Genomic DNA, 13,127 nt, shown 5'->3' with positions numbered 1-13,127 from the left:
ATTCCTGCCCCAATTAATTCCAGCCAGCTTCTGAGGAGCAAAGATAAGATGGGGGTCTCTGTGAGTTACCTGGTCTGTTCAGCTGCCTGTACCAGCCCCGGAGAACAGTTCTGCCCTGGGGCCACAGTCAGGAAGCTCACTTGGGTCTAACCCTTGCAGCTACTGCCAGTTAAGGAAGGCCCTTGGGGCTCTGCCTGGACTCAGTCCAGCGGTTTATCCCTAGTGAACAAGGCAAGGAGTGGAAAGGAGTTGCTGGAGGCTTCAGGTCCCAGGATGCTCCCACCCAAGCCCCTCACGCTAAGTGTAAGCAGACGGAGGAGGGCAGGGCTGCTGCAACTGCCACAGGGGCCCTCTTGGGTTGGAGCCCTCTAATGAGGTTGAGTTAGGGGGTTCCAGAAACCACACCAAACAGCTTTTACAGATACACACCTGGGTCTAAACACTATAAAAATACAGGGAGAGGGTGAAACACTAAATTCCTGGGGGCGGGTGAGGAGTGGGGATGGATGGGATGGGGGAGCCAAGGCGACCCAGCTGTAGCTATAAAACCCAACTTTTCAAAAATGAGTGGATAGATATGTTGTCTAAGAGGCAAGGTAGCAGGTGGTAAGGGCAGGGAACACAGAGGTAGATGCCTGAATTCACATCTCCCCTCCAGCACTTGAAAAGTGTGTCTCTCTGTGCTTCGGGTTCCCCATCTGTACAATATCCATATCTCATAGGGATTAAATGAAGTAATATTTGTGTCTGCTAATATTTTTTAAAATTAATGAAGAAGAAAACAAAAGACAAAGGCGAGCATGTTCCTAGACCAAGGCTTTTCAGGAAAGCCGGCTTTTGTGCCAGGCCAGGGCTGCTGGCCCTCGATTTCCTTTGGACTACTGCCAGATTGCTATTGGGCCAGACTCCTGAGCTCCTGACTAGCCCTCAGTGACCAGAGCCAGGGCAGGGGCGGGGGGAGGCGTGGGGGGTGGCACGGGAGGAGCAGAGGAGGGCAGTGGTAGAAGAAGAAACTCTCAAAATGCCGCAGCAGCGTTGGGAGGTGGATCTGGTTCCCAAGGGGTTTGGGGAGGGGATGCCCATGTGCAGGGATGCCCTCAGATTCCTCAGTCCAGCCATTCCCATTGTCTCCGAGCCTAGGACACCCTCTAGCCCATCCCTGGACCACACAGAGGAGGGCACCTGGGCCAGAGAAGTCCAACAGTGAGCTCCAAGCTAAGCCAGGACCAGGACCAAAGTTAGAAAGGAGGAATCAACCTATACACAGTTCTTAACTGTCCTTGCATCATGCATGAAATCTGATGTAATCTTTTTTTAAAAATTTAATTTTTGGCTGCGCTGCGAGGCTTGCGGGATCTTAGTTCCCCAACCAGGGATTGAACCCATGCCCTCGGCGGTGAAAGTGCAGAGTCCTAACCACTGGACCACCAGGGAATTCCACTGGACACAACCACTGGACCATCAGGAAAAACCTGATGTCATCTTAAATGTCATTTATAAACACTTTTCCAGGTAATATTTATTCTGGAAGCCCCGAGGTCCTGCTTTTAACCAAGAAACAACCCTTTTGGCCCCCGATAGCATGTGGTCCAGCCCTGACCCAGGTCCAGAGCTCTGAGGTCACGCCCAGGAGGGGCAGTAAGGGCCAAGTCTTTCCTTGAGGCCAGAGGAATTCAGCTCATAAACTCAACAGGAGTGGGTTCAGCTTTGCAGCCTGCAATGCTCCCAATGAGCTCCACACAATCGAGACCAAAGGGACAGAGCAGAGCCTGGGCTTTGGGGTAAAACAGACCTGAGTCCAAGTCCTGACTCTGCCAGGTACTAGTAAGTTCTTAACCTCTCTGAGCCTCAGTTTCCCCATCTGTAAAATGAGAGCAATAATAGTATCTACTTTCTTGGCTTCTTGTAAGGATCTTGCTATTAGGATTAAGTCCCCAGCACAGGTCTGGCACTTGGGAAGTTCTTGACACGTGCACTATTACTGCAGCTGTTGTTATTCTTGCAACAGTTTACGAGCACCTACTATGGGTCATGCGCTATGCTGGCCGCTAAGATTCCAGCAGTGAAGAAGACAGATGTGGCCTTGGCCCTGTAGATCCTCTCCAGCCCTTTTGATCCCAACCACCATCCCTTAAACCCCACCTCAACACGGCCATCAACGCTTGTGGCCTCTGCAATCCCAGCTTCATCTGGCCCCACACCCTTTGGTCTATGTTCACCCCCCAGCCCCACCCATGGGGTTGCCCACCACAGCTGGGGGGCTCCCAGGCTGCAGCCTGCTTCAAAGCCTGTCGGCAAGCTCTGGGGCGGCTGCTGCAGCCCGGCGCACACTCGGGGCCGCCCCGCCTGGACCCTGGCTATAGCCGCAGAGACCTCACTGCCGCTGCGGCAGAGCTCTCCACAGGCTGCCTCTCAGCGTCCCTAAGTGCCCACCCACCCCCTGCCTGCCTGGCCACCGGGCCAGCCACAGAGCCATCTGATTTGAATGAAACTTCAAACTTAATGACTTTCATGCTGGTTATTTAAAACGCAACGTAATTTTCTTAAACACCCTATTATTTCCTTTGATAGCTACAAAGCTTCCCCCAATCCCATAAGCATGTTTATTTTTAGGGAAAAGAGTGGTTTTGCAGTTGGTCATAGAGACTATAGGGAAAAGGAGCCTGCAGAAAGTAGAGCAAAGACTCAACCGTAGCAGCCTGGAGACCCACAGCTGCCTTGCCTTCGTGCTGGGGCAGACTCCACCGACACCACGGGGTCCAGGGCAGGACCCTGCCCTTCTCATACCAGCACATCCACCAGCGGCCCTCCTGTCTACCATCTGACAGTGGCCAAGTCCCCTTTCCTGTGCTTCCCCTCCACAGGGCCCCAGTGTCCTCATCTGTAAGATGGTTCCACTGGCTTCCCACAGACATGCCAGGCATCTATGGTCTGGGGAAGGGGTCCTGCGGCCACCGACATGCTCTCAGCTGCCTCCTCCAGACATTCTGCCCTAGTTAAGGCCTCGAGGCCTGCAGCTTTGACCAGCTGGACGAGATCTGTGCCCAGATAAAGTGGCCTCCGGCAGTGGCTGCCCACACTGGGGGGGGGGGGGGGGGTGGCCCTGCCAGTTGGGGGCCCCCTGGCAAGGGAGGTGGCCTAGTGGTGGGTGTGCGTGCAGAGGTCAGCTGAGCCCCGCCAATGCGGGGTGTCATCTGGGAATGGCTATTTTTAGATCCCAGGCTTTCATGTGGCCGAATGATGTGCAGTTTACAAAGCATTGGTAATGCGTTTCAGATGGCGGCCCAGCAGACCGGGAGGCTGGGCCTCCTGCCACCAGAGCCAGGTCAGAGTTAGTCAGAATACCCTCAACTGGACTTCTGTCACCTGTCTCTCCCTCCCTACAATTCCTTCTTGCCTGACAGGGAGACTAGGCCTGGAGCAGTTCTTGCAATGCCCAACAAAGCCCCACCTGAGGCCCACCAGAGCAGCAGGCCTCTCCAGCTGACACTTGTCTGAACTTCAGAAATCCTCATGGCCAGAGCTCCCCACCCCCATTTACAGAAGGAAACTGAGACCCAGAGAGGTTAACAGATTTGCTTGAGGTCACACACCCAGGGGAGGAGGTGGCCTTGGTCCCTGGCTTCCTTACCCATCACAGCCCCTCCCCTCATGGGCAAATTGGGCTTCCTGGGAGGCGTGATTGGCCAGCCCTGGCTAGGCCACCCAGACACGGTGGGCTGGGGCAGCTGTAACCATGCACCCCCAGAACCCACTGTTCCCTGGGGCCACATTCTGCCCATCCTCGCCTGCAGCCCCAGCCGCACACTCACCATCAGCTGAAAGCAGAGAATGTGGAGCACAGACACCTCTCCAGTCCAAGGAGAGAGAGAGAGAGAGAGAGAGAGAGAGAGAGAGATGGTTGTTTTAATGGGAGGGGTAAAGGGGTTGGCAAAGCATCTGCTTCCTCTGATCTCCAAGGAGCTTTGGCAGTGGAGCTGGCTGTGACATGAAGGCTGTGTGTCACCATCTCCCTCTGGGCTCTAAAGCCGTATCTGCTGGCACAGCCCAGGCAGGCAGGCAGGCTCCATGGGTGGGACAGGCTACATGGCTGCCTCCCCACAAGAGAGGGCCAAACTCACCAAACTACTACCTTGGGCCAGGGACCCTATCCAGCAGGGGACAGTCCCTCTACCCACCAGGGGACTGAGCCAATGGGAGCCCCATGTTCTTCAGGACCAGAAGGGGCCAAACCCTCTGACCAGGACAAACCCTCCCGGGCTACAGCTCAGAGACTACACGTGCCAAGGCTGATGTGGGCCACACCTCTTTAAGGGAGGGAGGCGGCACCCACGTCCAAACCCCAAGCATCAAAGGTCTGCGAGCTGAGACAGCAAACTGCCTGAAGGAAGAGGCTAACAATGTCCTGGGTTCTCAGAGACCCTCCATTGACTCCTGGGGCCTTGGAGTCCTGCTAGAGACAGTGCTGATGAGACGTGTTCTCCACACCCTGGCTAAAGCACCAATGGGCTGCACAACCTGACCTCTGGGGTTCAGCTTCCCTCAGGAAACAGCGGACAAGACCCTGGACTCATGACCCTGGAGTGAGACTGAAAGTCAAAAGAAATAACACAAAACTTCCACCTCTGAGGCACTCCTGCCTTGCATGTGCCAGTTCGCTGGGGTCTTCCCTGCCCAAAGCCCACCCCCTCCCTTGCATCCCAGCATCCACCTGCCCCAGCTGCCGGCTCTGCCCGCCTCACCCTCTATGTTCAACTCAAACCATCTCCCGTGGGCACCACACTGCCCTTCATGCTGCCAACAGACTGCAGGTACCCAGCAGCCACTCCGGGGCTCTGGAACCAGCGCCGCCGGGTATTAAGGTCACGTGCTGGGCCCTCAGTGCTGGCCCTTCTCCAGCCTCACAGACCCTGGGCTTCGGGTGGCTCTTCCAATGACCAAGAACATACTAATTTATGCCTCTCCTCCTCTGCTTGAGCTGTGCCCCCGACTTAGAGCATTCTCCCACTCTCACCTTCGCAGGTTCTGGGCCAGCCAGAACTCTCCCCTGTCAGGAAGCCTTCCTGGCTGCCCCCACTGGCCTCCCTCCCTCCTCAGTGCCCTTTATCCAACACGGCCGACTCTGAGCCCCCAGGAGAGTCTCTTTGCCTTGCCAGAACTGAGCTCTGCGGGGTGGAGCAGAGGCAGCCGTCCCCTCTGTGCTGAGCCAAGGCCAAGTGGGGCTCAGTAAATACCGGTTAAGAGTCTGGACCAGGGGCTTCCCTGGTGGCGCAGTGCTTGAGAGTCCGCCTGCCGTTGCAGGAGACGCGGGTTCGTGCCCCGTTTCGGGAGGATCCCACATGCCGCGGAGCGGCTGGGCCCGTGAGCCGTGGCCGCTGAGCCTGCGCGTCCGGAGCCTGTGCTCCGCAAATGGGAGAGGCCACAACAGTGAGAGGCCCGCATAACGCAAGAAAAAAAAAAAAAAAAAAGAGTCTGGACCAGGATTCTAGATACAGCTGGCACTATGTCGTCGACCAGCTGAGGGCCCGAGGGCTGGCTGGGCCGGACAGCTGTCCTCTTTGCTCTGCCCCAGGGGAACTGGCTGCTGAGCTGAGGACGGAGAGCATCAGGGGCTTCAGTCCAGCCGCACCTTCAGGAGCACTGCACCTACTGGCCCGACGTCCTTTACAAGAGCCATTCCCACACAGTGTTAACAATCCCTCCCACAGTTGCTTCCAATGAAGCACCTACTATGTGCCGGGAACTCCACATACACTATCTCGTTCCATTCCACAGTAACCCTAGGAGGTAGGAACCTTCGCTATCCTCATTTTTAGATGAGAAAGCTAAGGCCCACAGGAGTTAACTTACCCAAGGCCACTCAGCCAAGGAGTGGAAGATATGGTATTTGAGGGCGGAGCTTCCCGACTCAGGCCTTCCCCCTTCACTCCTCTAAGGGGCCTTGGATAAGTCCCTTCCCTGACCTGGCCTTACTGTCCCCACCTGCAGATGAGGGTTGTTACCCAAGGATCTGTGCACTGTACCGTTCAGGGAGGGGGAGCCCTGTGACCTGATAAAACACCTGTTTCCTCCAACAGAGTCTTGTTTGTACACAGTGGCAGGAAGCAGCCAGTCACAAGGTATGAGGGAGTGTGACTGTATGGCTTCGGAACCGCAGCTGCCTGAGGAGGCTCAGAGGGAGGCTGCGGCTCCCCTTGTCCCCTCCATGTGGCTCTGTGCCCACCTTGATCCAGCCTGACCTCAGCAGTTACACGACTTGAAATCAGTGCCCCTGCAGCCCATTCTTACAGCTCTGCTAAACCTCCCTTCATGCAGGAACGGGGGTTGGGTGTGATCTTAGGAGACCAAGGAGGGCATGGGCTGCCAACTGGCCATGAGAGGGGACCACCAAGGCCCCACCTCTTCAACTCCACTCACGCCTAAGTCTTGGAGCACTTGGGGAAGTAGGCAGAACTGGTATGGATATCCCTGTTTGCGGGCTATGGAAGCTGGCTCGTGAAACCCTGCCGGGGCCGGGGGAAGAATACCTGGGTCCTGGTGACCAACTCAGGGCTCTCTGTCAGCCCCTCCACCCTGCTAAGCTGGAGGAGTGGATGGCAGCCCTAAAACAGCAGCAGCCCCTGGTGACAGGGTGGGGCAGGGGTCTGCAGGATAGGCCTCCTTCAGGGTGCTTTCCTGGCCCTGAAATGCATCAGGGAAGCCCCCAAAACAAAGTTTCACCTTGGGAGCAGCTGGCGGTGAGGGGGTTGCTGCAGATTTTCCAAATACCACACAGCCTTCCAAGTCAGGAAGGAATGCAAGTCAAAGTTACTTCTAAGTCTCACTGCCCACCACGAACCTATAAAATGAACAACAAAAAAGGGGAAACTCCACGTCAGCTATGCTTGGGCACCGCAAGGAACCCTCGGTGAACTGGGGCCTTGATTCTTCCTACCTCTTGAACCCATAATTCTCTTTGAACATTATGCTCCAGGAAAATAGTCAAAATGGAAACTAAGGAGTGATTTGTATAGAGCATCGTTCCCACTGGTAAAGAAGGCAAGCTGCGAGCAAACTAGAAGGCACATGAGGGAGAGATGAATAATAAACATGAGGGAAAACAAGCAAAGAAGCCGTGCATGGGCACTGCCTGGGGGCCTGCACACCAGGGAAGCGTCAGAACAAGACACAGGGGTGTTGCTCACGGGGCACCATGTGAGAAAAGCTCTGGGAGTGGTTCAGAGACTAATGGCCATGAAGGTCTTTTCCCTTTTTTTTTCTTACAAAATAGCTTAAGCCCCTAACATCTTGTGTAAAGGGCTTCTATATGGCTGGGGAAGGGGAGCCTCTTTCCGAAAAATCTCTGGGCGGTGGGAGAGGATTCTCAGGATGGAATGAGTGGCTATGGCTCCCAGTCTGGCCCCAGGAATAACACTTTTCCTCCCAAGAATGCCTGGGTGAGGCAGGCATTGAGGAGGGGGCCTGTACACCTGAGTCCCACCTGAGGGCTGGTCCCCAGGGTTCAAACCCCCAAACCCCGTGGCCCAAAGTGGAGATATAGTCCTCCAGACAGGAGTGCACATGGAGCCTACCACTGAGCCACCCCTGGTCCCAGAGGAGCCAGGACAGCAAGGGAGAGGGATCAATTGTGGCCAAACCCCGACCCCCAAGCCTAGGCCACGCTGGCACCTTCCTGGGCACGTCCCTGGTACTGCTGCCTCCAGTCCTCACTCCAGCTCTGGGAGGAGGGCTTGCCACTCCCATTGTGCAGATGAGGAAACTAAGGCTCAGACATACTTGACACATGGGCTGTCTCTGGACTAAGCATGGCAAGTGCATCATAAACCAGTGCCAACCACCTTGGCCTGAAGAGCTGCCGGGGTGGGCAAGGCAGCCGAGGCCCGGTTGGGGATGACGGAAGGCCCCACTTGGATGGTCAGAGCAAGTCTCTCTGAGGAGGTGACATCTGAATAAGCCCTGAGTGAGGAATGAGAAGCGGCCGCTAGGTGAAAAGCTAGAGAAGAGAATGCCGAACTGCGGGAACGAGCGCAAACGTCTTGAGATGGAAAGAACTTGGTGGTAAAACCTATCAGGCCACTGAGGTGGCTGCTTTTTAGGGAGAAAGGAAGAGTATGGTGCAGATGAGGAGGGGCGGTCAGCAGGGGCTGGCCACCCAGGCATTCAGGCTGTGGTGAGTGGCTTAGATTTTACTTCAAGAGCAATGGGAGCCTCTACAGGGTTTCATCAGGCGAGAGGTAGGATCTGACTTATGTTTGGCTGCTCTGTGGATCCTGGATTGAGGGTTAGGGTAGGGTTGTGGGGAGAGACCCAGGTCCGCTGCAGGGACCCTAGTGGAGGCTGCCTTCCTGGGGGAGGGATGGTGATGGTTAGGGCTTGGGGGTAGCGAAATGAAGTAGAGATGTGGAAGATTCGGGATGTCTGGAGGGAGCCCAGATGCCTGCCAGCCCCCTATTTGTCTTCATCTGGCAGACAACTCTACTCCTTCAGGAAGCTGCTCAGCAGACCCTCCTCACAGCCTAGGCAGGGGCCAGGTCTTCCCAGGACACGCCAGCAGGACCTTTTGTGACAGTACTCCTCTGGCCAGGGATTCAGGTTTATTCATCTGTCTCCTCCACTCAGCTGGGCACTCCAGGGGCAAAGGCTGGTTCTGCTCTGCCTGGTGGCCAGCCTGGTGCCAAACTCTCTCCTAACAGGCTTCATCCCAACCAGGGCTGGTGACCAACTATCACTACCCCTCCTCCGTGAGGCCCCACTGCTCACCCTCTGAGGGGTGTGGAGGGTTGGGTGGGTGCATCTCTGCAGAGCCCCCCCGGACCGGCTAGCCACGCGTCAGCAGCACTTCCTTCCTCTGCTCAAGTCTTGCTCATACCCTCACCTCCTGCTCCCCCAGGGCTCGCTCCCCTCACTTGGACCTCAGACCTTGGAGTCTGAGAACATGAGCCCGATGGCCAGAAGCCCACTGCTTCAAGTGGGCTCCTTCATGTCAGATGTCTCTGGGCATGCCCAGACACCAGGACGGCACAGGGAAACAGCCCCAAGTCCCTGCAAGAGCCAAAGGGCTCAGCTCAGCTATTTTTTTTTTTAAATTGAGATGTAATTCACATACCTTAAAATTGACCATTTTAAAGTATACAATTCAGCGGCTTTTAATATATTCACAAGATTGTGCAACCATCACCACTATCTAATTCCAGAACATATTCATCACCCAAAAAAAGAAACCCCATACCCATTAGCAGTCACTCCCCATTCTCCTCTTCCCTCAGCCCTCGGCAACCACTCCTCTACTTTCTGTCTATATGGATTTGCCTATTCTGGGCATTTCGTCTAAATAGCAAAAGGCTCAGCAGCCTTCCAGGCCACAGATACCAAGCAGAGCCCATAGAAGGGGTCAGAAGAGTGACATGGCCTCATATCCTTTTTGAGATGGGGATTTGCACCAGACTGTCAGTTCTGCACTAAGACTCTGAGTTTCCCTAAGGAGTGATGCCTTACTCATCCCAGAAATCCCTCAAAGTCTGGCGCAGGACCAGTCATTGCCCCTCCCCACCTCAATCCCAGAGTGGAGCAAACAAAACAAAACAATAGTGGCTACTAGTCTAGGCCAGTAACTGTCTGCAAGCCTGCATTAGATGCCTGAAAGACATCAGCTATGAAATTAACTTTGACCTAATTTCCACTTCAAAAAACAGAGTTTGCAAGAAACCAAGTACCAAAAAGAAGGAACCTTTTGGGAAAAAAATCCCTCTGCCCCCCTGGCAGTTGTCTGTGAGGTGGTCATTTGGCCCATTGCTCATGACAATGTTCAAGTCTGCCTGCTTTAAGGTGTCCAACGTAGCAGCCGCGTGGGTATTCCACCCACACAAGGGCAGATGAGGTCCCTAGCATGGGTTTTCCCCACTGTCAGGGGAGGTCAAGCATTCGGCCCTGAGCTCCCCCGCCCAACTGTTGACCACTTGGATTCTCTAAGAGAGTGCAAAGAGGAAGGGGGGCCAGGTTCTAAGGCTCACGGGGAGGGGCTGGGCAGTGTGTCATCTGTCCCCTGAAGAGGGGCTCAGGAAAGCAGAGCTTTGGAAAAAAACTTCCAAAGGTGATTTTCCTCAGGTCCCCTACGAGGGACTCCTAACCCATCATAAGAATTTCTTTCCTCATTCCAGACACATGAACCTTGGATCACATGATAAATGTGCTCCCAAAACATGGGGTCAATTAATTTTGCTTTTTAAAACCTCACCATATTTTATATGCCCACATAACTCTGAGTAACACAAAGAACTACTACTCTTATTTGCTATTTGGTTGTAAGTATCAGATTTGCTTAAAGGAGGCTCCCCTATATTCATGTACATCTTCCTCACCCAGCATCTCCCCACCTTAGGCCCTTGCCTCTGTCCTTGTCCCCAGCCCCATGGAGCAGCCAATGCCAGGGCACAGAAAGTCAGCTCCAGAGCCTGCCCTCCTCCTGTGTTCCCAGAAGCCAGGCTGCGGGAGGCTACAGCTGTGTGGGGTGGAGGACAAAGGGATCTGCCCCTATAAGAGAGGGTGTGACACATAGAAATGCATCTGCTGTACCTTGAGAAAGAGCCCAAAGTTGAAAAAATGAATGATCCAGGCCAGGGGAGTGATGGTGTGCCTGCCCTAGTTCCTACTTCCCCCCCAATCCTGACTGCTAGAGGCAGCCATCCATCTGCCTACACTTCGACCAGTGTAAGCTAAAGGACACCAAATGGTCCCATCACCACACCCTTACGAAGAACGAGGCACTCCCACTCTGGGCACTCTCCTACCACTTGCCCAGGCTGTGAAAGAAACTCAGAAACACCGCATTTTCCCTGCACCTTTGTGTAATCATAAGATGCTAGAAGGAATCTGCCTGCTAGGTCTGATTTGGGTCCAAGTGTCCCACCACTTGGCCCCAAATCTAAGGGTTTACACCTTGTAGGGGGCCCCCAAAGCATCCTTCAGTATCAGTTCATGGAGGGTAGAGGTCTCTGGGGAGAGCTGCCGCGTCAGGTGGCAAGGTCAGAAGGTGAGCCCCTTGCCCCATAGACTTGGAAGGAAGCGAGTACCTCACAGACGGAACCACCCTAGAGCAGAAAGCCAGACAGACCACTCAACCAACATGTTCCTTCACAGATGAAGGAATGGGGGTCCAAAGGGCAAGGAGCTTATTTCTAGTCAGCTGCCTACCACCAGGTTTTCCATCCTGGGTTTCTGGAGAGAAGGCTCAATATACTTTCTCATGTCCCACCAGCTTCAGCATGAAACAGCTTTCAGAACCAACCCTCCTCACTCCTGATCTGACACAGCCTGGCAGTCACTCTCCGCCCTCTAGGTGACCCCCACCACTAGCCATGTGAGCCTCCTACTGCTGGCCTGCCCTGCCCTGGGTCTACATTTGCACCCAACACCCACCCACCACAGACCCCAAACCCTTACACGTACTCTAGAAGCTCTAATCTCACCCCTGACTTCGGCCAGCTGAGCACACTCTGAAACACTAATCTGAATTTTTTGTTAAGTGCAGCTTTACTGCTGCTCCACAGCACTCAGAAAAGGCTCTTCACACTTTAGGTCATCTGCACCAGTGGGCAAAAAGCATGGTTTGTAATGATCATGGAATCTTCTCAAAGCACTGGGTACTTAAATTTAATTTGCAAATTCATTAAACAGGCCGCTTACTGACACTACTGATTTGAAACACCTTTGCAAACCCTTCCTGGTGCATTTGAGACCAAGCCAGCTTCATAAAAACCCACTTTCCACACATCGTGTTTGGGCTGTTTCTCTGGTAAGGCCACATTCATGCCAATAAGGACAGAGCGAGTAGAGCATGTTTCTCCTGTACAACCAGGAGACCTGAAGCAGACCAGCTTTTCTGCCCGCTCCTCCAAACACTGAGGATTGGGGCTTAGTGGGAGAAGGCTAACAGCAAAGCTCACAACTCTGAGCACACTACATACACCACCCTCAGGAGGGGTGGGTGGTCTCAGCTTAACCGTTCTCCAAGCCGACTCCATCCCAGCATCACCTAGCACCAGGACAGGGCCCACGCCTGCTAATGAGCAAGCTGGGAAGACAAAAGGCAACCGCTGGAGGCAGGTGGGGTGCCTAGGGCAGCCCTCCTTACTTCAGGAAAGTTCTCCTTCTGGTTCAGATCCCGCAGGGTGTGGATGGGGAAAGAGACAAGAACAGAGTTCTGTATCCATTTTGTTCTAGGCAAAAGTCACTTCTTGCCCATGCCTCACATACCTGATCAAGAAGGTAGCAGGCACAAGGCGGGCTGGGCTGCTGGGGCCACTTACCAGCGAGGGCTGCGGCTGGGGGTGCTGCCCTGCTCCCGAGGGGGGTGGGTAGTGCATGAGCAGATTGAAGGCGGAGTAGACGGTGTCTTTGTACATGCCGCTGGCGCACTCCGGGGTCTTCAGGCCTGGAAAAACCACAGCTGGTCAGAAGCGCCAGCCCGGGCGGCTCGGGCTGAAGGCTGTCTGCTCGCTCGGGAGAAAATCGGAATTGCCAAGGGGTCCCCTTCAAGTTCGTGACTTGAAGGGCTGGGGGTGCCCGCAGGGCCAAGTTTCGACGAAGGACCCCGTGTTCGGGCCTCCCTTTCTCGGCCCCCACTCCGCCCTCCGGCCAAGGAACCTTGGCCAACGCTTTCTCCTCAAGTCGGGGGATTAGTCAGTCACCTGGGCAGGAGGGGAGGCGGAGATGGCGGGGGTCTGTTTACTCCTATAAAGGTCAGGGCACCGGAAGTGACTCGAGCCCGGCGGCGCCCGGGAAACCCGCCCCCCACTCCCCCACCCCCTCGGTTTTACCGCCTCCTCGAGCTGCAGTTAGGGGGAGGCACCCCCTCGGCTCCCTCCCGTCCTCGCCCCGCTCTCCCACCGAGGCCCGGCCTTAGTGGGAGGAGGGGAGCTGGGCCGGCAGAAACTCACCGTCTTCCAGAGACTCTGGAAGTTTGTCGGGGAAAAGTCTCTGCGAAGTGTGTTCCCGCCCGAGAGCCTGCGGGGAGATCCAGAGGGGTCTTGAGAGGGCTGGGAAAGCTGGGAGCTCGGGGCCCGGGGCAGGAGGGGTCTGAGGGATGCGGACCCCCCGAGGGCCGCGGGAGGGAGGGGCGGGGCAGCGCG

The 13,127-nt window shown here is 55.2% G+C and overlaps 1 protein-coding gene across 1 annotated transcript in view; it reads right to left on the bottom strand.

Moving 5' to 3' along the window:
- Positions 1 to 12,692, bottom strand: part of TCF7 (transcription factor 7) — a 30,563-nt gene extending 17,871 nt beyond the window's left edge. The window contains exons 1-2 of the mRNA XM_007461357.1: positions 12,643 to 12,692; positions 12,306 to 12,430 (exon numbers count right to left, since the gene is read on the bottom strand). Of these exons, the coding sequence (XP_007461419.1) occupies positions 12,306 to 12,401 (96 nt within the window). The 5' untranslated portion in view covers positions 12,402 to 12,430; positions 12,643 to 12,692. The remainder of the gene's footprint in view (positions 1 to 12,305; positions 12,431 to 12,642) is intronic.
- Between the last annotated feature and the right edge of the window lie 435 nt (positions 12,693 to 13,127).

The sequence above is a fragment of the Lipotes vexillifer genome, unplaced genomic scaffold (genome assembly GCF_000442215.2).
Source record: "Lipotes vexillifer unplaced genomic scaffold, Lipotes_vexillifer_v1.1 scaffold217, whole genome shotgun sequence".
Classification (NCBI taxonomy): Eukaryota; Metazoa; Chordata; class Mammalia; order Artiodactyla; family Lipotidae; genus Lipotes; species Lipotes vexillifer.
This window is presented reverse-complemented; position numbering and strand designations above follow the sequence as displayed.